Source organism: Centropristis striata, chromosome 16 (genome assembly GCF_030273125.1).
Source record: "Centropristis striata isolate RG_2023a ecotype Rhode Island chromosome 16, C.striata_1.0, whole genome shotgun sequence".
Taxonomy (NCBI): Eukaryota; Metazoa; Chordata; class Actinopteri; order Perciformes; family Serranidae; genus Centropristis; species Centropristis striata.
The window spans coordinates 8,341,093-8,366,553 of NC_081532.1; the positions used below are offsets into that span (position 1 = coordinate 8,341,093).

The 25,461-nt window shown below is 35.9% G+C and overlaps 3 protein-coding genes and 1 long non-coding RNA gene across 4 annotated transcripts; 1 reads left to right on the forward strand and 3 right to left on the reverse strand.

The window, feature by feature from the left end:
* Positions 1–33: 33 nt before the first annotated feature.
* LOC131988160 (proton-coupled zinc antiporter SLC30A2-like) lies at positions 34–6,475 on the reverse strand. The gene is made up of 7 exons (XM_059353211.1): positions 6,176–6,475; positions 4,452–4,598; positions 3,349–3,502; positions 3,074–3,266; positions 1,546–1,651; positions 1,333–1,467; positions 34–417 (listed from the first exon to the last, which is right to left on the reverse strand). Exons 1-7 carry the CDS (start codon positions 6,219–6,221, stop codon positions 320–322), a joined length of 879 nt encoding a protein of 292 aa, XP_059209194.1. The 5' UTR covers positions 6,222–6,475; the 3' UTR covers positions 34–319.
* Positions 6,476–8,693: 2,218 nt separating this feature from the next.
* dnajc5gb (DnaJ (Hsp40) homolog, subfamily C, member 5 gamma b) lies at positions 8,694–16,492 on the reverse strand. Its single transcript, XM_059353214.1, has 6 exons — positions 16,179–16,492; positions 14,533–14,662; positions 12,734–12,947; positions 12,382–12,535; positions 11,450–11,515; positions 8,694–10,090 (listed from the first exon to the last, which is right to left on the reverse strand). Exons 2-6 carry the CDS (start codon positions 14,643–14,645, stop codon positions 10,029–10,031), a joined length of 609 nt encoding a protein of 202 aa, XP_059209197.1. The 5' UTR covers positions 14,646–14,662; positions 16,179–16,492; the 3' UTR covers positions 8,694–10,028.
* Positions 16,493–16,824: 332 nt separating this feature from the next.
* Positions 16,825–23,236, reverse strand: tp53i3 (tumor protein p53 inducible protein 3). The gene is made up of 7 exons (XM_059353206.1): positions 23,092–23,236; positions 21,694–21,767; positions 21,363–21,536; positions 20,630–20,897; positions 19,830–20,042; positions 17,397–17,593; positions 16,825–17,288 (listed from the first exon to the last, which is right to left on the reverse strand). Exons 2-7 carry the CDS (start codon positions 21,745–21,747, stop codon positions 17,103–17,105), a joined length of 1,092 nt encoding a protein of 363 aa, XP_059209189.1. The 5' UTR covers positions 21,748–21,767; positions 23,092–23,236; the 3' UTR covers positions 16,825–17,102.
* Positions 18,933–25,080, forward strand: LOC131988168 (uncharacterized). Its single transcript, XR_009395859.1, has 3 exons — positions 18,933–18,952; positions 24,675–24,753; positions 24,855–25,080. It is a non-coding gene; the product is annotated as an uncharacterized LOC131988168 (long non-coding RNA).
* Positions 25,081–25,461: the final 381 nt, after the last annotated feature.

Below are 25,461 nucleotides of genomic sequence, written 5' to 3' on the forward strand. Positions count from 1 at the left end.
GTAACCAGCTGCATTTAAACATTCAAAACATAATTAACTGATCATTACACAGTTAGATCTGTGTGCAATGGTCACGTTAATATGGTATCAAGGCTACTGCGGATAAAAATCTGACAGTCTGCTGCTTCATAAATAAATTCTTTATTGTGCAGAAGTAATGACTGGCAGTAGCTTGAATAAATATCTATCAAAGAGTCAAGCATCAGAGAGCAAGGCGCCAGCTGGTAATTATCTGCTCCTGCATTAAAAACAGTTGCAGACAAACTGAAATATAAAAATGTTAAGTTGTACCAGCAGCATCGTCTTTGCAGTCGTTTGTTTAACGCTCCACTTGGATCGTGACGCTGGAGAAATCGAACTCTGAGCGCAGGAGCTTTGTTGCCTTCATGAGGACGATCTGAGCGTCAGCATTGTCTCCTGAGGACACAAACGGACATTTTCACAATAATATTATATAGGAAAATACCCTCAATTAAGTAATTATTTTGATTGGTATTGCAACCTATGAAGATTATAAGTAAGAATGCTGAAGAGGAATTATCATATTTGCATCATTCTCATTTTAATAGAAAAATATATTCAAATGATCATGGTGTGTCTTTAGAGGCCGGGACATCTCTCAAATGTAAAAAAAAAAAAAAAAACCCAGAATGAAATAATTTTGAAATCATTTGTTCTGTGTCAAACAGAATGTAGGTCACAGTGCAAATGATTTCCAAATTATTGCAAACTGGGAAACTTTTTTAATAAACACTCTAGAGGCCGATGTGGGATTTCTGGGGCTGATGAATTATAGTGATGACACCATTTCTAAGTTACCCAAGCATGTTTGTCTTTTCTTTTTCTTTTGTCATATTCTGAAAACGTGCTACATACAGGTGCATCTCAATACATTAGAATATGATGGAAAAGTCCATTTCCAGTAGTTCAAGTCAAATAACTCCAACCAAGTATTGAGTTATATAGATGGACATACTTTTCAGAGGCCAACATTTATATATTAAACATACTTTTTAAAATTGGTCTTTTGTAATATTCACATTTTTTGAGACACTGAATTTTAGGTCTTCATTAAATGTAAGCCATAATCATTATAATTAGAAGAAATTAAATTAAGACATGAAATGTTTCATTCTGTGTGTAATGGATCTATATAATGTGTTATTTCCACTTTTTGAATTGAATTACTTGCATAAATAAATGATGATATTCTAATTTATAGAGATGCACCTTTATGTCCACATGTGAGAATGCAGCATAATTAATTAGCTACTGTGCACCGCAACCCTACACTCAGACTGTGTGTCGTAGAGATTAGAGTGTTGATTTTACCTGTGACCACGTGGACAGAAAGTAAAGAGTGACTCATGTTGAGGCTCCACATGTGCAGACTGTGAACGGCCACAACTCCTCTCACAGACAGCAGCACATTTCTCACAGCGCTGAAGTTAACGTCAGCAGGAGTTCCTGCAGAAAACACAGACAACACTCAGTCAGCAAACAAACTGTGGTCATTAAAATGATCATGTTGGAAAGTGAGTTTACCCTCCATCAGGATTCTGAAAACATCTTTCGTGACTGGAAGTGTCGTTCCAAGAACAAGAGCCGAGAACAGGAAGGTGCAAATGGGATCTGCTACTTTATATTCAGGCTGTGAGGAAAACAGAAATCTGATTTAAAAACAAATGATAAACAACAGAATAAAGCTTGAAGGTTTAAACTATCCTCTGAGTGATTCTGCTTCTGTTTGTCAGAATAAGCTGGTTACACTTATGCTTGCATCCAGTTTCAGAAAATAGAGGATATTAATGTCAGTTTGAAAAAAAGAAATTACAATTACAGCAACCCTAAAGTGATATCAAACTTTCTGGCCCTTTGATTCCTACTGAAGATTCTGGTATACAGTTAGAACTTTTCATTTAGCGCCATCATCTGGACAAAATATTCTTCTGTGAAGTATTATAGTTGATGAATAAATGCCTGCAATACTACCACATCATTCAACATCCATGAATATGTAAAAGAAGTATCTATTTGGCATATTGTGTTGCTGCCTGAAAGGCCAATACAAGGAAATAAAAATAAACACTCTCCCTTCAAGTAAATACATTTGAGAAAATAATTCAAAAATGGCCCAAAAGGCCCTACTTTATTTTAAATCTTTTTCCATGTGTATGCAAGTCTTAAAGTATTTATGCATGAGTATGATTACATCTCTACATAATCTTTCCACCCAGAAGTGCATGATGGTGGCATTTTTAGTACAGTATCTACTAGTATAGTTTATTTCTTACCATTTTTTTTATTTATTTAATTTAACCAGGTTAAATTCCATTGAGGTTGGTGACCTCTTCTGCAAGTGAGCCCTGGCCAAAACTGCACCATAAAAAAGTTTCAATTAACAGAATGAAAAGTCATGCAACAGATGCAACACAAAACCAGGCTCCAATTAAAAATAATCATAGGAGGGCTTCTGGTTTATTCTACAACTACTGGTGCTCTTAGAGGGGAAAAACGTAATTGATCCCAAATACAGGTGCATCTCAATGATTAGAATATCATAAAAAAAAGTCAATTTTCAGTAGGTAAGTCAGATAGTCCCAACCAAGTATTGAGTCATATAGGTGGACATTCTTTTCAGAGGTCAACATTTCCATATTAAACACTTTTTAAAATTGGTCTTTTTGTAATATTCAAATTTTTTTTGAGACAAAAAAGCGATAATCATTATAATTAAATAAATTAAGACATGAAATGTTTCATTCTCTGTGTAATGGATCTATATAATGTGTTATTTCCACTTTTTGAATTGAATTACTGACATAAATAAACTTTTCTACGATATTCTAATTTATTGAGATACACCTGTATGTATATATATTGACGTGGAGTAAGTGACCTTTTTTTCGGCCACAAGAGGGGACCAAATTACCATATAATATCCACAAATCTGGAATTCTGACAGAAATGGTTAAACCTAAAATTAAACCTTCAAAGACCTCTTGACTAATGCTGCATTCAAGTGGTGTTGGAAAACTGAGTTCCCGCCCCTGATTTATGTTTCCACACTGACCCAGAAGTGGATGATGGTGGCGGCCAGCAGGACTCCGACACTTTGCACCAGATCTCCCACCACGTGGATGAACGCCGCCTTCACGCTGGCGTTCCCGTGGCCGTGATGCTGCCCGTCCCTCTGACGCCGGCTGCTGGGAAGCGTGTGACTGTGACCGTGAGAGGCTCCAGACTGATGCAGGATCAGGACCATCCTGAGGAGAACAAAGTCAGAACTATTAACTGAACGGCTCAGGACGTGAAACAGAAACATGGAGGTCATGTGGTCATACTGACAGGACGTTGACGCCCACAGCGCAGCCGGAGGTGATGAGCATGATCCGACTGTCGATGTCGTAGTCTCCGTCAGTGATCCTCTGAACGGCCGAGATCACCAACAACGCCGTCACCGCCCAGATCGACACGACTGACAGCAACATGCCCAGAATCTCTGTTTCACACACCAACATGTTTAACTTTAGTCATTTATACAGAAGGTAATAAACCCAAGTAGGGATGTAAATAAAACAAATGATAATTCCCTAATCCCTTTTTTACATACAGGTGCATCTCAATAAATATGAATATCATAGAAAAGTTTGTCAGTAATTCATTTCATGTCTTAATTTATTTAATTTCTTCTAATTATAATGAAGACCTAAAATTCAGTGTCTCAAAAAAAATGTGAATATTACAAAAGACCAATTTTAAAAAGTATGTTAAATATGGAAATGTTGGCCTCTGAAAAGCTGTTTGACTTGAACTACTGGAAATGGACTTTTCCACGATATTCTAATTTATTGAGATGCACCTGTGTGTTCAATTAAACTATCAGTTTGAAGATAAAATGTATTTGTACAAACTTTTGTTTCTGTAAATACTGTGTGCGCTCTGAATCCTGAATTTAATGTTTTCCGTTTATTAACATTTAAACAGTGACCCAGGATCCAAATACTAGCAAACTATATTCATGATGCAATTATCTAAAAATAGACTTAAAAGTACAGGTACCTCAAAATTTTACTTCAGTATTTTCATTAATGCAACTTTATAATTCTACTCTTCTACATTTTAGAGGCAAATATTCTCATTTTTACTCCACTACATTTAGCTGCCAGTTTTAACTTTTGAGGTCAAGATTTACTATGAAAAACACAATAACATTAATGAATGATTTAGGAAGCACTTTATCAGATGGATACTTATATTATTTACTTACTTATAAATAAATAAAATAAAATGAAAGTTAAGAAAAACTAATATACAGTGTTTTTTTTAACAGTGGCTTGCAGTTAAATGAATAGAAAGCAACTGAGTGTGTTCACCAAAATGTCGAACTACTTAAAAAACTAAAAAACAATTTAGTCTGCTCTAAACCAATAAAGTTGTTAGTATGTCACCTGCTCGGTGCCAGCCAAACGTCATGGTGTGTGTTTGCGGCCGGGAGGAGATCCACAGAGAGAAGATGCTGATCGCGATGCTGCCGAAGTCGGTGAGAAGATGTGCTGCATCTGTCATGATGGCCAGACTGCGAGCAGCGTACCCACCTGCACAGAAGAACATCAATTACACCGTTTTAAAAAGCATGGACCAAAAACTCCATCTAAGCAGGGTTCATACGGGTGCTTGAAATCCTTAAAAAAGCTTGAATTTAAATGTATTTTAAAGGTTTAAAAAATGCTCGGATTTTGGATAAAGTGCTTGAAATTCTTACTGTATTTCTTTTGCAGTCTGACTATATCCATCTATAGACTATAGATAATCACATGTTCAATGTAAAAAAATAATGAGTAGCCTATCTGAAATGAAGACCGTTCCTCCTAAAAGTGTAACACCATCGCTGTTGGTATGGTTAAGTGAAATCTCCCCCTTTTAGTATGGAAGTACTCATCTAAAACATGCAATTTTCAACAGGTGTAAGATACTGGAAAGCTTGAAAATTTACCTTGAAAGTCCTTGAAAAATGCTTGAATTTGACCACTGCTAAAGTGTACGAACCCTGTCTAAGGCTCAGTATCAAAGGGTTATACTTGAATATGTTGTGTTTGACTATCTGACATGTAAACTTCACAGCAACGATGAGGCCTTTCGTAAAACATGGGAACCCTTTTTGTCACGTCGGTTTGAATGTTTCCACCATTCTCACAAGAGGGTTTGTATCGTAGCTCAGAATGCTCTGCCTCAAATGGGACACTCGGCTTTACCATTTATTTGATTTACTTTTATTTCTGTATACATTTATTTTACTGATTTGTTTTGGATTTATTCTTACTTGTATAGGATGTGACCCCTGAATCTTCTGCCTGTATGTATGGATTTGGAGTTGAATGTGATGTATTCAACTCACAATGTCTGTGAGCCAAATGATTGTTTGTTTTGTTCGTGTTCTACCTGTTGAAAACTAATAAACATATAAATATAAAATTTTAAAAAAGCATGACCAAAATATTTTACATTGTAAATTTAAACATGTGGGTGACATGGTTTCCAAATCACACAAAAAAACCTTTTACATTTTTATGTTTAGATTCTAATTTTACTTGTACTTCCGTAATGTTTTTTTTTCTTTTTCATTAATATTTTATTCACATTGTTGGAGGGAGCCTGAGACAAAGATTTACCACTTCTGTGTAATTATTGTATATCATTATATAACAAAGAGCTTTTTTACCAGCTGCTCAAATAATTCACCTTTGAGACTTACGTTATTTAAAAAACAAAAAGGTAATTCATGATACAACTACAGTCATGGAAAAAATGATTAGACCACCCATTGATTTCTTCAATTTCCTGTTCATTTTAATGCCTGGTACAACTAAAGGTACATTTGTTTGAAGAAATATAACAAAAATAGCTCATAAGAGTTTAAGAGCTGATATCTAGACATTTCCATGGTTTTCTTGATAATAACCAAAATCATTATCAAGAAAACCATGGAAACTGGCTCTTATGAGCTATTTTTGTTATCCTTATATTTGTCCAAACAAATGTACTTTTAATTGTATCAGGCATTAAAATGAACAAGAAACAAGGGTGATCTAATACTTTTTTCATGACTGTATGTACCATCTTCATAAAGTATCTGAAACATTTGTAGCAGGTTGAAATCTTTTTTCCATCTCACCAACCACCTCTCCGGTCATGAAGACGAGGCTGACGGCGCAGGCCATTAAAAGTTTCCTTCTGGCCAAACGTCTCTCGTCACTTTCAGTTGCTGAAATCGAGTCAGTCTCCAGACAGAACCCGTTTGACCGCCACAGACTGTCCAAGCTGGAGGCGTCGTCACTGGACTCTGATGAAGAGTCTGAATATCTGTCGTCTGGAGAACTCGTCCTGAGAAAAGACAGAACTGTGAAAACACCTCTGACACTTTGAGTCAGGGGTCTCAAACTCAAATTACCAGGGGGCCGCTGGAGGCAGTATCAAAAAGACCAAAAAAAAAAAAACACAAAGTTACTAAAAAAAGACCAATAAAGACACAAAATGACTGAACAAAATACTAAATTACTTTTAAAAAGACACAAAATGACCAAAAAATACACAGAATTACCAAAAAAGAAAATTATTTTAAAAAAGACACAAAATGACCCAAAAAAGACACAAAATGACAGAAAAAACCTAAATTACTTAAAAAAGAAACAAAATGACCAAAAAAAGACACAGAATTACCAAAAAAAGACACAGAATTACTAAAAAAGACACAGAATTACCCAAAAAAGACACAGAATTACTAAAAAAGACACAAAATTACCAAAAGTAAATAAAGGGATCTTCCACACACAACACGGTAAAGAGCCATTCATATAAAACTTTCATATCAAGGTGAGGGCCACAAAATATCGTCACGAGGGCCTCAATTGGCCCGCGAGTTTGAGACCTATGCTTTGAGTGATTCATAAATTACAAAAAGCAGACAAGTGATAGAAACATACCATCTAAGAGGCTCCAAATGAGCCTCAATCAGCTGTTGTTTCTCTGAATCTGTTGATAAATCCATATCTTCAGGGGCGCCCTGCAAGTTTAACTAAAGGAAAAGTGAAGCTCGACAACTTTCCACCTGCTGCAGCTCGTGTTATCTCACAGAGGTGGAGCACCACAGCAGCCAATGACGGCCGACTGAGCCGAGACGTGATGGTCATTTTACAGGAAACGGTTAAAAACACAAAACAACTTCATGACATTTCTGGTATCACTGAAGTTTATTCAATAGACGAACATTAATTTTACAGAAATAAACATTTTAGAAACATGGAAAAATACCTGGGAATGTGATGGTAGAACAAAATATAGATTTTTTTCTTTAAATCAAAAACAATTCAAGAAAAAAAAAGGAAAAACAATCCCAGTCAAATGTATTCAGGCACTTTTGCAAAGTTTTTTTTTTTAATCAAGTATACAAAACTGGCTTTTATATACATTTCTGGGATTGTTTAAACTTTACAATAACCAGAGAAAAACAGAGAAAAAGCTAAAAATGATGCGTTTAAATTTAGATTTGTACCAAATGCACAAACCTGACAATCCTACACCCAGCAGAGACAAAACTATAATACATGTATTTATATAAAACATGGTGAAAGATGACATAATTTAAGCTGTTAAATCTTAAAATACACTCAATTTGTCATAAAACTTCCAATCAAAAATATACCTCTGTCATACATAAAAACATGATTCCTGTATTGAGCATAATTTAATAGCACATACAGGCAATAAATCACTCACACACCACAGAGAGATCATCGTCTTTAAAGGAAAGAAATCACCCAGAACATTTGGCAGTGGATCAAACCAGTAAGTCGTCTTGTTGTCGAGTGAAGTTGGTTTTACCGTCACGTGTTGGAAGTGTGTTTTTATAAATGATGTGGGAGGTTTATCTGTACCATTAGAAGTTTTCACCGTCATGTTTTTATTTTGAGGTCAACGTATGTGCAGCTACAGCAAACTAACCAACAGTGCTACTAATATCTCTTAAAGAAATAGTTCAAAATATCAGGAAATATGCTTATTCACTTTCTTAATGAGAGTTACATGAGAAGATTGACATCACTCGTGTCTCTGCATGATGTTAGCATGGAGGCAGTTAGCTTAGCTTAGCTTAGCATAGCATACAGACTGGAAACAGGGAGAAACAACAATCCTGGCTCTGTCAAAAGGCATCAAAATCTGCATATAAAACCTCTAACAACATGCTAATCAGTGAAATTGTGTGGAAACATGTCTGTGGGTTTAAGGGCAGCTGCATGCTAGGACTACTTTAACAAACAGTATTTCATTGTAGGGCGTCTCCAACTAAAACAGAGATTGAAAACCTTAGTTATGACAGAAAGTTAGTGTTGGAGGTAGATTTTTTTTTTTAAACCAAGCTAGTTTCCCCCCGTATCTAGTTTTTACGCTAAGCTAGGCTAACCACCTTTGGGCCCTTAGCTAAATACTTAATACCATGAGCTTTAGAGGTGTTGCAAGTTGTATTTTTTTTTATTTTTAACTTTAACAGGATAGTTTGGATTTTTTTGAAGTAAGGTTTTATGAGTTTGGATAAGCAGGCAGGAGTATTGACACAGAAGCTTCAATTTTAACTGTGAAATGGAATTGGACCATATCACATATATTGATATAGTTCAATTTTTCAAAAAAGGCTATTTTCATTTAAGATATTCTTTTTATTTAAATGTAAACTTTATGGAGCTTTGCTTTTAAAAAAGGTACTCCTGTTATACAGTATTTATGTTCACTTACACAAATGGTTTTAATAAAAGTACTTGTGACATGTCATATTTGACTTTGACTGAACATTTGCTCTCACTTTGCGATAAAAATATCGGGATATATATCGTATATCGATATTCAGACTAAATACATCGGGATATGACTTTTGGTCCATATCGTCCAGCCCTAATTGTAACTAATACACTGACTCAGGTACCAAGTATCTCATAAAACCCCACTTCTAAAGAATCCACAGTATTCCTTTAATACAGTCAGATTAGATGTTTCCCCGAGTTAAACAAATGATGTCCCTCTCCAGCTCTCCAACTTATGTTGCATTCATACCAGAATTATTCGTAAATACCAGTTCCGGATTTGTAAAAAGTGTTTAAGTCAAACCAAGACATAATTAAAACACTAAAAACTCTGGATGTGTATTAAATTTAGCTGGTAATAACATGCAAGTGCCTGAAAATAAAACTAATATAGTAGTCTTATCTTCAAACCCAACCTCATGAATAGTGCAAATTTGTCCTTCACAGTACTTTGAAAGACTCAAACTCTGCCATTAAACAACTCATTTTGAGTTGAAAAGAGACTAAATCTACAATTTTCAGAAGGAAAGTGAATAAACATTTCTCCCAAAATGTTAAATTATACCTGTAATACCCGTCAGCATCACTTTATTAATTCTAATTGTGCTATTTACACACAACAGTGGACATCCAAACATTTTAAATACGCGGTTGGTTTAGTCACAATATTCTGTACATCATTTCAATAAGCCCTTTATTTTGCTTCTACATTATGTGCAGTGCGACTGAACATCTCATAAGTCTCAGAGTGGTTGGCTTTTAAAAATCGTAGTATTATTTTGCATTAAAAAAAGTATTTAAAACATTTCTGACCCACGAGTCGTCTCGAGCTAAAACGTTCTCAGACCGTCGTGGCAGCTTCAGGATTTCAAACATGAACTTGCGATATTAAAGTGCACATGGAAACACAAACTATTTCAGAGCTTTGATCTGCATGGCTTTGTCGTTTGTCGCTGCCGTCCAGAAACTATCCAACTTTTAAAAGATTAAAAAGTTAAAAAATAAATATGAGGAAGAAAAGCCCAGTGGCACTTTTAAAAGGGAAATGGCACAATCAAATCGCTGCTTCAGACACAAGTTTTCTGTCACATTCAAGCCCAAAATGTATACTCATCATCTCTGAAAACGACATGTGCAGCTGCTGATGGCGACGTGGTTTCATCAGGACTCTGCTCACTTGGTGTCCGAGGTGCCGTTGGCCGCATGAGGCTGAATCACGATCGGTGCGTTCTCACCTGGAAGAATGAAAAAAAAACCAGTGAATTTTTTAATGTTCCTGTACTTTTATTTCTCAGCAAAAACAGCAAAACAGAGCAGTTTGTTTCAAATTGAAGAAAATGCAACAAAATAGGAATTAAAGCTTCAATATACCCAAATAAAATGTCAGAAAGATGTAAAGGTTTCGCCAAATCCTGTGACTTTTACTTGAGCATAGGCCTGTCACAATAACTACTTTTGTTAGACGATATATTGTCCCAGAAATGATTGCAATAAACAATATTATACCAATGAATACCAATTTATGCCATTGATATGAAAATATGAATTGTTTTATCTCAGCACTGAAGGCTTTATCTTTGTTAGACTGTTCAATATTGATCAGTGGTTTTATGCTATGACAACTGTTTTATGCTGATATTTTTTTTAAAATCACAATAAGGCAAAAAAAATTCAAATTTTTTGATCAAAAATTAAATTTCAGTAACAAATTAAAAAGGTACATTTTGATAGATTTTTTAATTCAGAATTGAAAAATCGTGACACCCCTTGTAAAGACTCCTGTCATACTTAGACAAGTACATAGAAACATTGTTAAATGCTTTGAGTTTAGAGATTATACTGCACTGAGGAGAAGGTGAGTGGAATAAATGGAAAAATGTTTTTAGTAACTTCCATTGATTGCAGCCATTCAAGATCAGTGGTTCTCAAACTTTTTATCCAATGAACATTTGAACAATTAAAGGAAAATACTTCTATATTGAAGTAAAGTTGATAATTTATAATGATAAATTATCAGAGGGTCACAACAACATCTACAGGTGCATCTCAATATTCACATTTTTTTGAGACACTGAATTTTAGGTCTTCATAAATGTAAGCCATAATCATTATAATTAGAAGAAATTAAATAAATTAAGAGACAAAATGTTTCATTCGGTGTGTAATGGATTTATATAATGTGTTATTTCCACTTTTTGAATTGAATTACTGACATGAATAAACTTTTCTACGATATTCAAATTTATTGAGAAGCACCTGTATATTTAAGAAAATATCAGGTAAATCCTGCTATGGCTCCTCTGAAATGAAACTTACTCACAGATTGAGAATCACTGCTCCTGATATTTAGCTTCAGCAATTTAGTTTCCTCCTCCGTGCTGAAAACTGATGACATTTTCAGCAGCCAAATGTAAGCAAGCAAAGTAATTACCAACAGGCTGCTGCAGAACTTGTATGAAGAAATGTTAGTATTATGATTTGGCAAACACAGGGACCAGACGTGAACTCCTCTGCAGTGAAAAAGCTGCTTTATGTTCAGCCAGATTAGTGAAGCAGCACAGAGCAGCAGTCAGCTGAGCACAGGTGGACTTTACCTGCAGAAGCGTCGGCTTTATCTGAAGAGTCGGAGCTCGGCTGAATAACTATTACATGGTCTCGTGCTGCGAAACAAAATGTAACACTGAGCAAACCCACACTTCTTCTGAACAGGACTCCAGTGACCAAGATGTAAAGGAATAGTTTGAACATTTTAGGTAAAAGTGCTTCTTCGCTTTCTCTCTGGGAGTTAGATGAGAGACGATAACAATTTTGAATCGAAATTTTAATTGTCAAACTGCTCCTTTATTCTCCCTCAGCCTTAATTATTCACGAAGAGTAGTAATTAAAAAAAAAAGGGGCTGTTCAAAAATCTAGCAACTGTATCATTAAGTTACATGTCCATTTTTGTTTTATCACTTTCCAGCAAAGTATTATTACCATCACTAATCACAATAAACATCTAATTCACTTAGAACTGCACAACAAAAGAGCTTTTGTACAAACAGCATAAAGTTCTTCCTAATTTAGACACTGAGTGTAATCCAATTTCTCAACATTTTCTTGTCATGTGATGTCTCTCAGAACAGATCAAAAATGTATTAATAAATGGCAGACTGCTGAAGCTTTGATCCCTTTGACAAGCTTTGCTGTAAAAAAACAATTACAACATGACCAGTTAACATGAACGTTCTGTGTGCAGTTTACTGACTGTCTCATTAAAAGGGTTTTTGAGTATTCACAATATGAATTCTTCAATGTGAAGTTGTTTTAATCTTGATTCGGATCATTACTTATTATTATGTATTATGAGATTTTCATATTGCCAATCCCAGATTTCTCCAAGAAAGATTTTGAAAAACTAGGCCAAGTTAAAAAAAACCTTTAATTTCAGTTTAACTAAGATTAGTGATTTTCCAGACATTGTTTTTTTATGTGAGCAGCTGGAAGAACTTCTACATAAGAAGAAGTGAATCCAAAAGAGTCTCACCTTCATCCTGCTCTCTGATCTCTGCCTCCAGGTCCTCAGGGTCCATATAGGCGAAGTCTTCCCCCTCTTCATGCGTTTTGCACTTCCCACAGCAGAAACAGCAGCAGCAGAGACAGCAGCAGCAGGTGAAAATACTGCAGCACACCACCAGGGCCTGAATACAAAGGAAAGGGAAATAATGTCAGTATATATGTGCTATTTGTATGCAAACATTTACTACATCTACACCAAAATATTGACCGACATGAAGTGAAAGAATGTATTGTGCTCCTGAAATTCAAATCCTAATGCCTAAACACACTTACAATACATACATTTTCACTCAGACATTTGAAACCACATGGACTCTGACCTTGAACCAGCACTTGGACATGAGGAAATAGTATTTGACGCTCTCGTCCCCGAACTGCTCGGCCACGTAGAGCCCCATGGATCCATACTCGTCGTAGATTTTCCGTTTGTTCTCGTCGCTGAGGATGGAGTTGGCGTTGTTGATCTCCTTGAATTTTTCAGCAGCTTCTGGGTTGTCTGGGTTCTTATCAGGGTGATGCCTCAACGCCAGTTTTCTGGAAAAAAAATAAATAAGTGAGCCTCAAAAAATGCAACTGTCCTCAACCTCATTTATCAAACGAGCCCAGATCTGATCGTTTATTTCGTCTTACGACAGGGCTCACGTGTGCTTTATCAAACAATCGTATCTCGCCGATCACAGCATAAGAATGGTCAGTTGTTGATAAATGTGGCGGCTTGAAACAAGCGTAATTTAAAAACAACGCCCTAATATATAATCAGAAGGCTTGCCCCGAGAGTTTACAACACCGAAGGACGCAATACGGCCAAAAAGAGGATTTTTCACCCCCTTTTTTTTTTTAACTCACCTTTATTAGCAAAGTGCACCATTACTAATAACAACACAGGAGAAAAATAGAAATTTTACAGAAATACGCAGCAATGGAGGTTTAGGAAATAAAAGTACTTATAGTTATGAACTCAAACAAGTTTGGTAAATATTTTACATTCGGAGCACAGACTTAAATTTTCCACAGCTTTTTGGTTGCAGCCAGGAGGTAAACAATGCTTTAAAACTAAGTTTTAATCCCAAAAGAAGATGAATTTCACAGAGGCAGAGAGTGAAACGCTGTCGTCCAACAGCTGCAACACAACAAACTGGTTTTGTTCGGCAGCATAAAAAGTGAAAAGGAAGGAAATCGGTAGTGCTGTCAGCAGAGTAACAGTGGACCATTCAACTCCCGTAAGGTTGGAATATTTCATTTATACATCGTGATATATAACACCCTAATAGCCTGTATCATATCCAAATATTGTTGATATTATGATGGAGGGATTATTCACCACTTTACATTCAGTAGAATTCTGTCCCAGTCAGAAGAGCGTGTGGCTGATTGGAAATGTTTCTATTCAGGCGCCACAGGTGGTGAAGGAGACGCTGACGCTCCGGTGTCCGAGCCAGATAACGGTAAACATTAAATAGCAGAAGACAACAACAGTTAATAGCATCTGCTAATATTCTGTTTCAAGACCATTTCATGGTCACAGGGTGTATTTATTTTTAATGAGGTTTTAGTTATAAATAATATAGCCTAAACATGCTTTGGTCCGTCACCATTAAAACACAAAACACAGCAGAGTTTTATCAGCTCCAGGCATCAATACAATAGTCTAAGATCAGTTCTCCGACTCAGACGTGTCGACTTCACACTGACTTTAATTTGCGTACACGAGCTGAGAGCAGACGTGAGATCTGATCGTACCCTCCACTCACGTCCAAATTGATAAATGCCGAGCCTTGTGTAGAAATGATCTTGCGCCCACTTTACGCTCACTTTCTGTCATACGCTTGTTTGATAAAAGAGGGCCATCGTCTTCTGTGATTTCTTTATCGTGGAAATAGTCATGTCTTAACTGAAACTCTTACATGGACACATAAAATACTGTATATGAACTCTAAAGATCTGAAAAAGTGCAGCCTTTTGTAACCAATATATTCAGCATACTTTATTTTTTGTTTCTCCAAAATAAATAAATATGGCTCTGTAACAAATCATGAAATATATATGAAACAATAAATACATATAAAAACAAATACTCAATAAATGGGGGGAAATGCTGAATCATATATTATGAACAAACCTGTATGCCTTCTTTAATTCCTCTGGAGTTGCTCCTTTCTCCAGACCCAGGATTTTGTACAGGCTGTCTCCTGCTGTGGACATTTTACGCTGATGTCTGTTTGGGTCCTCCATGCTTCAGATTTTGGCAGCTGTAACATAAAATAACAAAGACTTTATTGAGGTGTACAAAAACACCAGTATAGGGATTTAACAATACACGATATAGATTAATCGGTGAGCAATCCAACTACATCAACGCAATGTTTTGTTTTGAGCAACAGAGGGAATCCATCTTAGTAATAGTCTCTGTTCATAATTAAAATATCATCACAGGCTCTTTAAGTTAACCCATAAAATCTGAATTATCTGAATTTATGATAATGAGTATCTATCTATCTATCTATCTTTCTGTAATTGCTCTTAAATGCATGTGGCACTTTATAGTGAACGGATGGTCAATTTTTATTTTTTGTATTAAAAAAGAATGGACTGTTTTCATTTAAATGTCTGGAAGAGCTCATAATTAAAATGGTAAAATAGTTTTGTTCTTTGTGAGTTCATATAAATGTAACAGGTTGTGTTAAATGGGCATGTAATGTCTCATATCAATCATTGGTCCCTGAATCCAACCGAATCGAAGTTGTACCGTGGAAGACTTTGTGAAATCGGAAAATATCGTATTGATCCAATATCGTGTCGTGATGAAACCCGCGATTTACACCCCTAGTAAAGTTACATTTCGTCACACTGTTAAAATAATCGCCTAAGTCATTTTTTGTTAAAATTGTTTATTTTTTTGCCTAAATCATCTCCTCATGATGCCGGCCACCTATGGTAAAATCACCTACACCCTCAGTTGATCAGATCATGTGATTTTCATCACTTCTTTGACAATTTGCCACATTCATAGGCATCAGATAAGTACACAGCAAAGAAGAGCTAGAGGGAGATTGTTTAGTTATCAGTTTAGTTTATCAGTGTTTTATTGTTCACACTTATATTGGTAACACTTTACTCTAAGGTGTCTACATAAGAGTGACATGATCGTGTCATAAACATGACATGGGATGTGTCATGAACATTAATGACACTTTGAAGTAACATTAATGCTCATGATACTTGTCATGTCATGTTTCTGACAGGCTTGTGTGACTCTTCAAAATAGTGTTACCATATTAAGTCACAAAGGCATGGTCAAAAAAATTGCTGAAGTCATTTATTTCTCTTAAGTTACATAATTTACACACATTGTTATTACTATGCCAATAGCCATCCTTTGTTACATCCTTTTTGAGTAAAATGATCAATAAATGTCATATATTACACTTTTGGTGAAGTTTTTTGTGTTTCCTGCAAAACTTGAAAAAAAAGAGTGAGGCAATTATTTTAACAGTGTGACGATTAAATGTCTGATAAGCTCAGTGAGGAAGTAAATAAACCTCAATAAACATGAAGTGGAGCATGCTGGGAGTGTTATAAAGCACGTTACTAACTGCATAACTATAGTTGAAGTCAGTTGCATAAGATAGGGACTTATTACAGGAATTAACTCAAATACTGAACCATGTTTACTTTACTTCATGCTGAACGATGCGGGCTGAAGTCTCGACCAAGTGCTAGCTAACTTTAGCATGAGGAGAAAGTTACGAGTTGAATCTTACGTACTCGAAGAATAAATATCGTTGTTTCTGGTCGAATCATAGAGTCCGAACAGTGTCCGTAAGTTGTCCTAAAGTGGAGCTGTTCCTCAGGTTTCCTTGAGGTAAAACTTCCCTTCTCATGTCCCGCCGGAGAGAAAACTTCGGCCGCGGAGCAGGAAGTCAAGACAGGAAGGAATCCTCTGACGTCACCGGCCAGTTTGCTGCGCGCGCAGCTGCGTTGCAAATACGCAGGATGTAAAAATTATAATTAAATGATTAGATTTGTATTTATCATTTTATATTTATTTACACTGCATTACATTATTCTTTTCCGTTTTTGCGTGGACTACTGAAAATTAAATATGTATCCAATTACTTAATATTCACCAAAACATCAACTTCTCCCTTCTCTCTCTCTCTCTCTCTATGTGTGTGTGTGTGTGTGTGTGTGTTTGTATTATCTATTAAGCTTAAAATTCGTAAAAATGTAAAATATTCATCATCTGATAAGCATTAAAGTCACCACCAGAATTTTATAAAGGTCAGATTATATTTATGGCAAAACTCAAAATATTTACTCAATTTTTTAACTGTAAGCATTTATTTGTATAACATATGTTGACATACAACTGCACATGCTTCAGTGTTTTTTTTTATGAAATCAATGAAGGTTAATTTAAATTCTCTTTAATCTCCAGCATAATCACAATACTGAAAAGAAGCATTTAATAATCATCAATTAGGATACTGCGGAAGAAACACTCCTGAAAAAAGTAACAAAAACACCTTTGGACTATTGTTGGTAAAGGCATATTTAAAATAACAATCAACATTTTAGACGTTTTACACAAATAACACTGTGTTGTAAGATTCAGTGATATAAATGAAATGTACTTTAGAGTAACCTCATATCTGTGAAGATTACTGCAGCTGTTCACCACTGAGTTTCTTAATTCTGTGGAATCACATTAATAACAATCTTTCCCGTGTTCTTGTTGGCCTCCATGTGTCTGTGGGCTTCTGCGATGTCCTCGAGTTTAAACGTGCTGTCAATCACTGGTCTCAAGGAGGCAGGCTGCTCCGAGAAACATGGCAACACTCTGTGTGAGAACGCCTTCACCAGCTCTGCTTTGTACTGTGAAGAGAAAATGCAAAGCAGTTACAGAAGACATGTAAATACAAGAGATGTGTCAGCGCTGTTGACATGAGTCAGCACGTTCACAGGTGGCGTGTCACTTCTCACCTGGAGGCTGCGAGAGCGTAGGAGGCTGCAGAGCAGGTGGCCTCGCTTGGAGAGCAGTTTTCCCAGAAGCTCTCCCTCGACCGACCTGCCTCCCATGGTGCCGTACAGCACCCATCTGCCATCGGTGGCTAAAGAGCTCACATTTTGCTCCCAGTTACACCCACCGATGCAGTCAAGGATGATGTTTGCTCCCTTTCCTGTAAAATCACAGTAATTAGTGATACAACATATACAGACATGGAAAAAAATATTAGACCAGCCTTGTGTTCTCCTTGCTTTGTTGTTCATTTTAATGCATGGTACAACTAAAGGTACATTTGTTTGGACAAGGTCCATTGGCTTGATTATAACCAAAATCATTATCAAGAAAACCATGGAAAATGGTTAGATATCAGCTCTTAAATTCAACTCTTATGAGCTATTTTTGATGTTATCATTATATTTGTCCAATGTACCTTTAGTTGTACCAGGCATTAAAATTAACAAGAAATTGAAGAACATGTTGAATTTCTTCATTTTTAGTAAAATTGACATGTATATGGATTTCTTAGAAGTAGGGAAAAGGTGTTGCACACTCCGGCTCCTCATACATAAGTTTCGGTCCTTAGGCCTTCTTCCAAGATCAAGTATCATTGATCATATAGTTTGCCTCATCTAAACAAAAGAGAAATGCATGTGGAGCCACAGTGTACAACACTTTTTCCTATTTTCAAGCGTATTTCTACTAATAATTATTTTATACATTTTTTTAAAAACCTAATAAAGCTTTCTGTTTACATTTATGTCAGCTGATCTTCTATATTTTTGTTTTGTTAAAAAATCAGTTAAATTTACAATTAATTGATTTGGTTATTGATAGTATTGTCTGTATAGGCAAGGCCTATATACTGTCTTATTACTGTCTTATACTGTCTTATTCCTCTTTTCAATGGAGCTCCATTGTTTTCCCAAAAACTATTTAAAACAGTGAGCAACAATGTTATATTGGCTGACATGAAATTTCATTAAAATGAACATGGGCACTGTAGTTTATTTTTACTCAACCCCAAAAAACCAATGTGTATTAATCCACAGCTGAAAATAGTCCCCATCAAATGCACAGTTTCCTCCTGTTTGAGTGCTGTTTAATAAAAACTACAGTGTCCAGCTGCTTTAGGAAGCTACTTTGCCTTTTTAAAAGAAATGAAATTATATATTTGAGATGTTTCTTCAAAGATTTTCTGTCCATACACAGGAAGACAGTCAGAAGAAATTGCGATATTAACTAAGACATTGTAATGGTCTGCTTGTCTTGTGTGTGCACTTCCTGTTTTTTTTTTGTAGTGTTGGTTCTTGATTGTTGTGTTTAGTTTTACTTCCTGTTTTTCCCCACACACCTGTGTCTCATTTAGGCTTCCCCTTGTTATACCCTGTGTTTCCTCCTACCCTTTGTCAGATTTTCTTTGTCTCCCCTGTGAGCACATGTCAGTATTTTGCCTGCCTGATTTTGGATTTGTTCCTGTGGATTACTGTTGTGTCATTTTGGATTTGTTCTCCTGTTGGATCTACAATTAAAGGTGGGATTTTTGTACAGCAGTCCTGGCTTCAACCACTATATCATATTAAATTGTTTCAGACATTGTTTAAGTATTTTAATTGGATTTGTTAACAATAAGAAAAATATAGAATCATCCTTTAAAGTTTAAACTGGTTGCAAGCTCTAGTCTAATTTGTGATTCCAACTTTTCATATATCTCCTTGCTCACCAAAATGTTCTTGAAATAAAATGGGTACATTTCATTAAAGTTTGGAACAAATAAAGAGAAAAAACTATGCGGCTATCATGAGCAGTAGGCCTGTCACGATTACACATTTTTTTAAGACAATATCATTTTTCCCAGAAACTATCATGATAAACGATAGTTGCGTTGATGTCGTTTTAGGACCATTTTACACCACTGATATATTGAAATTGGAGCATAATAATCCAAGTACATCCTTTTCAACAGCAATTATTTTTTAAATCTCAAGAATATTAAACATTGGAATTGAATTGTGGAAGAGAAATATACAAAACAAATAATTAAACTACAAAAGAAAAACAATACTCTCAGGCTCTGTTAACAATAAAATGCACTGAGATAAATATTTTATATTACAAATAACATAAACAGCTGGGATTGCTGCTTGGGAAATATAGTTTTTTTTTCAGCAGTTTGTACTGCCTGTCAAACATATGCACAATATTTAAAACACAACACAAAAAAAGTATAATTGATGATATATTGAGTCCGGAAAAAAACTATTGTGTCCATTTTATATATTGAACGATAAGTCAATATAGTAATTAACGTGAAAGGCCTAATGAGGAGTGAGTGCTAGCACAGAAGAAAATCCATTCCAGCATCATTAGCTCTGTCCCCTGCAGCACAGTGAACTGTCTACATAATTTACCTCCTGTAAAGTCATGGACTCCCTGTGCGAAGCTCTCCTGTCTGTAGTTAAACCCAGCTGCTGCTCCCAGGTTCTCAGCCATCTTCAGTTTTTCGGGGCTCCCTGCAGTAACGACGGGCACGGCACCAAACAGACGAACCAGCTGAACAGCAGCTGTTCCGACTCCGCTGGCTCCAGCATGAACCAGCACTACTTCACCCTCCTTCACCCGAGCTGTGGCAGAGAAGACAGATGGCAACAAGACACAATTCAATCTTCCCATCTTGTTAATTGTTAATTGGAAAGGTTGTGAAAAATAATAGAAAATAATACTTATTAATCTTCATATTTGTTTGGATAAACGTGTGTGTGATGATATGCACAAGAATACACACACATGCAGTCATGGAAAAAATATTAGACCACCCTTATTTTCTTCTGTTTATTGTGGTTTTTAATGACTGTTGCAACTAGAGGTACATTTGTTTGGACAAATATAACAAAAATAGCCCATAAGAGTTTAATTTAATAGCTAATATCTAGACAGTTTCCATGGTTTACTTGTTAATAACCAAAATCATTATCAAGAAAACCATGGAAAATGGCTAGATATCAGCTATTAAATTAAACTCTTATGGGCTATTTTTGTTATATTTGTCCAAACAATTTACTTTTAGGTTTACCAGGCCTTAACATAAACAAGAAATTGAAGAAAAATGGTGGTCTAATTTTTTCCATAACTGTACAAGGTGAAAACTGTCCCATCTAACATGCTGTCACAGCTCATAACTGCTATGACATAACATACATGGGTGTTGTACCTATGAAATCCAGCAGCTGGAAAGCGGTGAGCCAGGCCTCTGGGAGCGCAGCAGCCTGGCAGAGAGGGAGATTATGGGGAACAGGCATGAGAAGCTCCTCTGGCACAGAAACATATTCTGCGTATCCTCCTCCAGAGAGCAAGGCCATGACCCGGTCATCTGTCCTCCAGCCTCCTTTCACCCCCGGGCCCAGAGTATCCACAGTGCCAGCCACCTCCAGGCCGATGATGTCACTCTCACCTGGGGGAGGCGGGTACAGCCCTCGCCTCTGTGGAAAACATAATAGTGCACTATGAGCTGTGATTTTATCAGAATCAAACATGTTGACATGATGTTAAACAACCACATTTAGCAGGAGAACATACAGTCATGGAAAAAATATTAGACCACCCTTGTTTTCTTCAATTTATTGTTCATTTTAATGCCTGGTACAACTAAATGTACATTTGTTTGGACAAATATAACAAAAATAGCTCATAAGAGTTTAATTTAAGTGCTGATATCTAGCCATTTTCCATGGTTTTCTTGATTATGATTTTGGTTATCAAGAAAACCATGGATAATGGCTAGATATTAGCTCTTAAATTCAACTCTTATGAGCTATTTTTGTTATTTGTCCAAACAAATGTACCTTTACTTGTACCAGGCATTAAAATGAACAATAAATTGAAGAAAAAGGGTGGTATAATGTTTTCCATGACTGTATATCTTTAGCATTTTGTAAGAATTCTACCTGCAGTAAGTCCGCCCTGTTGAGGGCCGTTGCATGAACTTTAATCAGGACTTCTCCACCTTTCGGCTGAGGTCTGGGGACAGTTCGCAGCAGCAGATTCTCTGGTCCTCCTGGTACGTCAACACATACAGCACGCATCATCTTGGAAAAACTAGAGCAACACTTGTGCCAGGCCTGTAAAAGGAAAATACAAAACATATGTTTAACTTCCAAAATCTAATGATGAAACAAATGCATGTTTGCTACCTTAAAGCTGGTTGTTGACTGAACTTAACCTACAGTAGATCCACTTCATACAAGCAATTTTATTTCTGCTGATTTGAAAACTTACTATCTGGTGGGTGATTCCAAGTAAAAATCTTCCAGGCTGCAGAATTTGATGCATTTATAGTCCAGCAGTCGCAACTGTAATTTGATTTGAAAAATTATTCTTAAACATATCAACAATAGTCTTTATTCTGCATGATTTATATGATCAGTTTCACAATTCTGCACTTCTGTTCATAGATTCCATATTTTTTTTAAATACAGATATTAAGGGCCGAAAACCCCAATTCACTTCAAAAACAGGAAATATTCACATATGAGGAGCGTATGGTGTTAAAAAAACAGCTCAATTAAATAATCATTGCAATTTAATATTTATGCTAAACAACTAGTCCATTAAATGCTTCAGTGGTGAAAAAAAATGTCATGTAGGATGATAAAATTAACCAAATTGGTTTAATTAAAAATAGCACAATATAACATAACATGCAGATTTTGTGTCCAAGTATTACTGATTCCTAAAAATGCACTCATCAAAAATATAACTTGGATTCCCAAACTGTGAAAGATCATATAAGAAAAGCATTGCATTATTCCCCAAAGTACTACAGCTGCATAGAATTACAGAAAACATGTTCTCTAAGTATTTTGTACAAAGTGTGTAATTGTTAGCTATTAAATGATTGCTTAACCTGCAAGAAGCCATGTGACTGCACTTATAAAGAATGTGTGTACACAATGAACAACAAGCATCCACTTTACTTAATATAATAGGCTATTATATTACACCAGTCTTTGTATTACACACACTGAGACAACCATAGCAGCATGTCATGTAGTAGATTTTGCATCTTTGTGTTATCTTGTATTAATTTCACCCTGATTTTGTCTTTTGTTGCACTGTTTTTTTGTTTCTTTGCCTTCTGCTTTCGCTTGTTTTTTTCTGTCAAAAAAACTTTGTAAAGGATATTTTTAAAGATGCTATATAAATTATTATTTAAGAAAACCTGCAGAGGAATTATGGGCCATTTGGCTTTCCATACCAATGCAGAGCAAAAAAACAAAGATGAAGCTATCCTCCCAGCTGGTTTAACTGTGTAGTGAACGTGGGTGAATAATAACAAAACTATTTAGGAGAAGCAGAAAAAGAGAAGAGTTCAGTATTGATTTGATTTGGCGGAGGATCGTAGAAATTTCAGGATTACCTCATACAGTAATGCCGGGTTACGCAACGCGCATGCGCATTACTGACATAACGTTCCAGCTGCAAACTTTTTGATCAAAGATTCTAAATTGTTGCAACAAATCGATTCATTTGTTTCAAAAGATCCGATTGGAAGAAAAACTACACTAGTTTGTTGTTTAGAATAGTTGCTGATCTGACAGTAAACGGGCGGTTAATCCTGTCTGTTACCTTTTAAATGAATTATTAATTATTCAAGATGTTAAAAAGTGAACTCACCAGGCAGCGATGTCAACAGTTCATCAACTTTGAGATGACTGTGAGAGTTTTTGGGAAGTTTAGTTGTGCCATCGTCCAGATTGAGTTCCAGTTTGGCGCGGGAGGGATCAAACCAGCAGAGGGGCAGGCTTTCTGACATTTGGCAACAAGGCATAGGTCATTAAAGGGAAACTACACGGGGAAAGCTGCTTTTCATATGGAGAGTAGGGCTGGGCGATATGGACCAAAAGTCATATCCCAATATATTTAGGCTGAATATCGATATATAGCCTATCCTGATATTTTTATCGCAAAGTGAGAGCAAATGTTCAGTCAAAGTCAAATATGACATGTCACATGTAGTTTTATTGAAACTTTTTATTTAAGTGAACATAAATACTGTATAACAGGAGTACCTTTTTTTCCAAATCAAAGCTCCATCAAGTGCACATTTAAATAAATAAAAAAATCTTAAATAAAAATAGCCTATGAAATAAAATATGCCAAGATTGAAATATATCGATATATGCGATATGGTCTAATTCCATATCACATTTAAAAATATATCGATACATTTTTATATCGATATATATCGCCCAGCCCTAATGGAGTGGGACAAGAAGTTCAATAAAAAGTAATAAGGGAATTATTAATTATTAACTAATTCAATTATTTGGTTGAATAGAATGTTAGGAAATAGAACAAAATAATATTTAATTTATATTGCAGCTTTAAAAATGTTAAAGTGCTTCTCAAAATCAAGCAATTCCGAAAACAAAACAAAAAATGAAAGAATATTAAATTAGAGCAGATCAATAACAAAAAGTGGTAAAACAAAGTACTGGAGACATGCATATATAACGTTATTGGCTTACAAAAAAACAATATGTACAAATGTGCATGTATATAAGTATTTATTCTTTTTATACATGTGCACATACAGATACATATAAAATGACATCCTAGAGTTTAGAGTGTATTCTAGAGTTTGTGGCCCTGATTTAAAAGAAATGCCCTTCACAATTCCCTGAGGTCACATCAACGTACTTTGTATCACAAGCAGTCGAAAACCCCAAAAGATTCACTTCAATATCATAGATAATAAAAAAAACAGGAAATATTCACATGAGGAGCATGTGTTAAAAAAACAGCTCAATTAAATAATCATTGCAATTTAATGTTTATGTTAAACAACTAGTCCATTAATTGCTTCAGTGGCGAAAAAAAATGTCATGTAGGATGATAAAAATAACCAAATTGTTTTAATTAAAAATAACACATATAACATTTTGTTATGGATTTTGTGTCCAAGTTAACATTTTGTGACCTCAGTATTACTGATTCCTAAAAATGCACTACATGCGTAATCTTAAATATAACTTGCACTCCCAAACTGTGAAAGATCATGTGAGAAAAACATTGCATTATTCCCCAAAGTACTACAGCTGCATAGAATTACAGAAAACATGTTCTTTAAGTATTTTGCACAAAGTGAGTCATTGTTATTGAATGATTGTTTAACCTGCAAGAAGCCCTGTGACTGCACTCATGAGGAATGTCAGTACACAATGACCAACAACTATCCACTTTACTTAATATAATAGGCTATTATATTACACACACTGAGACAACCATAGCAGCAGCACACCTGAATAACAGAGCGCTCCTGGGGACAGAAATCAGGTAAGAAAATGACATCCGTGGCTTTAATTTAAATGGAAAAGGTGAATTATTAGGGAATTAGGGAAATAATTTTGCTTTAAAAGTCACATTTCGTCCTCTAGCCCTCTTGTTTATAATGGATCAAAGCTTCAGAAGAGCTGGTGTGCTGCAGAGAGATTTGAGAGTGTTGAACCAGAAGGAGGAAAGAGATCTCCAGCAGAAACTGAACATGTTGGACAGACAGCACAAGTACACCTGCAAAATGCTTCAGCAAAGAAGAGACTCGCTGATAAAGGAACAGAGACGAGTGGTGATGGTGAAAGTCTGCGAGCCTCAAGCGACAGTCAACATCGCCATGAAAGAAATTGGAGAACAGACAAACGCAGAGACACACTCGAGATGCCTTCAAACGTCTGATGGCAGATCGTACTCCAGCAAGTCCCAGTATCAGAGCGAAGGAGGTGACCTGGTGGAGCAGAGTCGGTCCATATCAGCTCCACCACCGTCACTCAAACCCACCAGCTCAGTGAGACGCAGAGGACACGTCCAGAGCAGCCTGTCCCTCATGCAGATGAAAAATATCGCAACTATTGACTCAATTTCCGAGAAGGAGCTGGCGAGGCAACAGCAGAAAGCCCGAGAGGAAATGGAGAGGCTGAGACAGTTTCAGTTGGAGACTTTACACAAGAGGGTGGCGGCGTTTATAGAAAAGCTCAAGGACGAAAGCAA

Bases quoted from the DNA above. Each gene is read 5' to 3' on its own strand.
- LOC131988160 (XM_059353211.1), bottom strand. From the start codon at position 6,221: ATGGCCTGCGCCGTCAGCCTCGTCTTCATGACCGGAGAGGTGGTTG. The intron at 3,267-3,348 runs GTCAGTATGACC...TGTTCTCCTCAG, and splicing joins GCTGTGGGCGTCAACGTCCT to GATGGTCCTGATCCTGCATC. The intron at 1,652-3,073 runs GTCAGTGTGGAA...TTTTCCTCACAG, and splicing joins CCACCATCATCCACTTCTGG to CCTGAATATAAAGTAGCAGA.
- dnajc5gb (XM_059353214.1), bottom strand. From the start codon at position 14,645: ATGGAGGACCCAAACAGACATCAGCGTAAAATGTCCACAGCAGGAGAC. The intron at 12,948-14,532 runs GTTTGTTCATAA...TTTTTTTTCCAG, and splicing joins GAATTAAAGAAGGCATACAG to AAAACTGGCGTTGAGGCATC. The intron at 12,536-12,733 runs GTCAGAGTCCAT...CTTTGTATTCAG, and splicing joins TGTCCAAGTGCTGGTTCAAG to GCCCTGGTGGTGTGCTGCAG.
- tp53i3 (XM_059353206.1), bottom strand. From the start codon at position 21,747: ATGCATCAAATTCTGCAGCCTGGAAGATTTTTACTTGGAATCACCCAC. The intron at 20,043-20,629 runs GTACAACACCCA...TCTCTGCCACAG, and splicing joins CCAGCTGCTGGATTTCATAG to CTCGGGTGAAGGAGGGTGAA. The intron at 17,289-17,396 runs GTGAGAAGTGAC...TTCTCTTCACAG, and splicing joins TACGCTCTCGCAGCCTCCAG to TACAAAGCAGAGCTGGTGAA.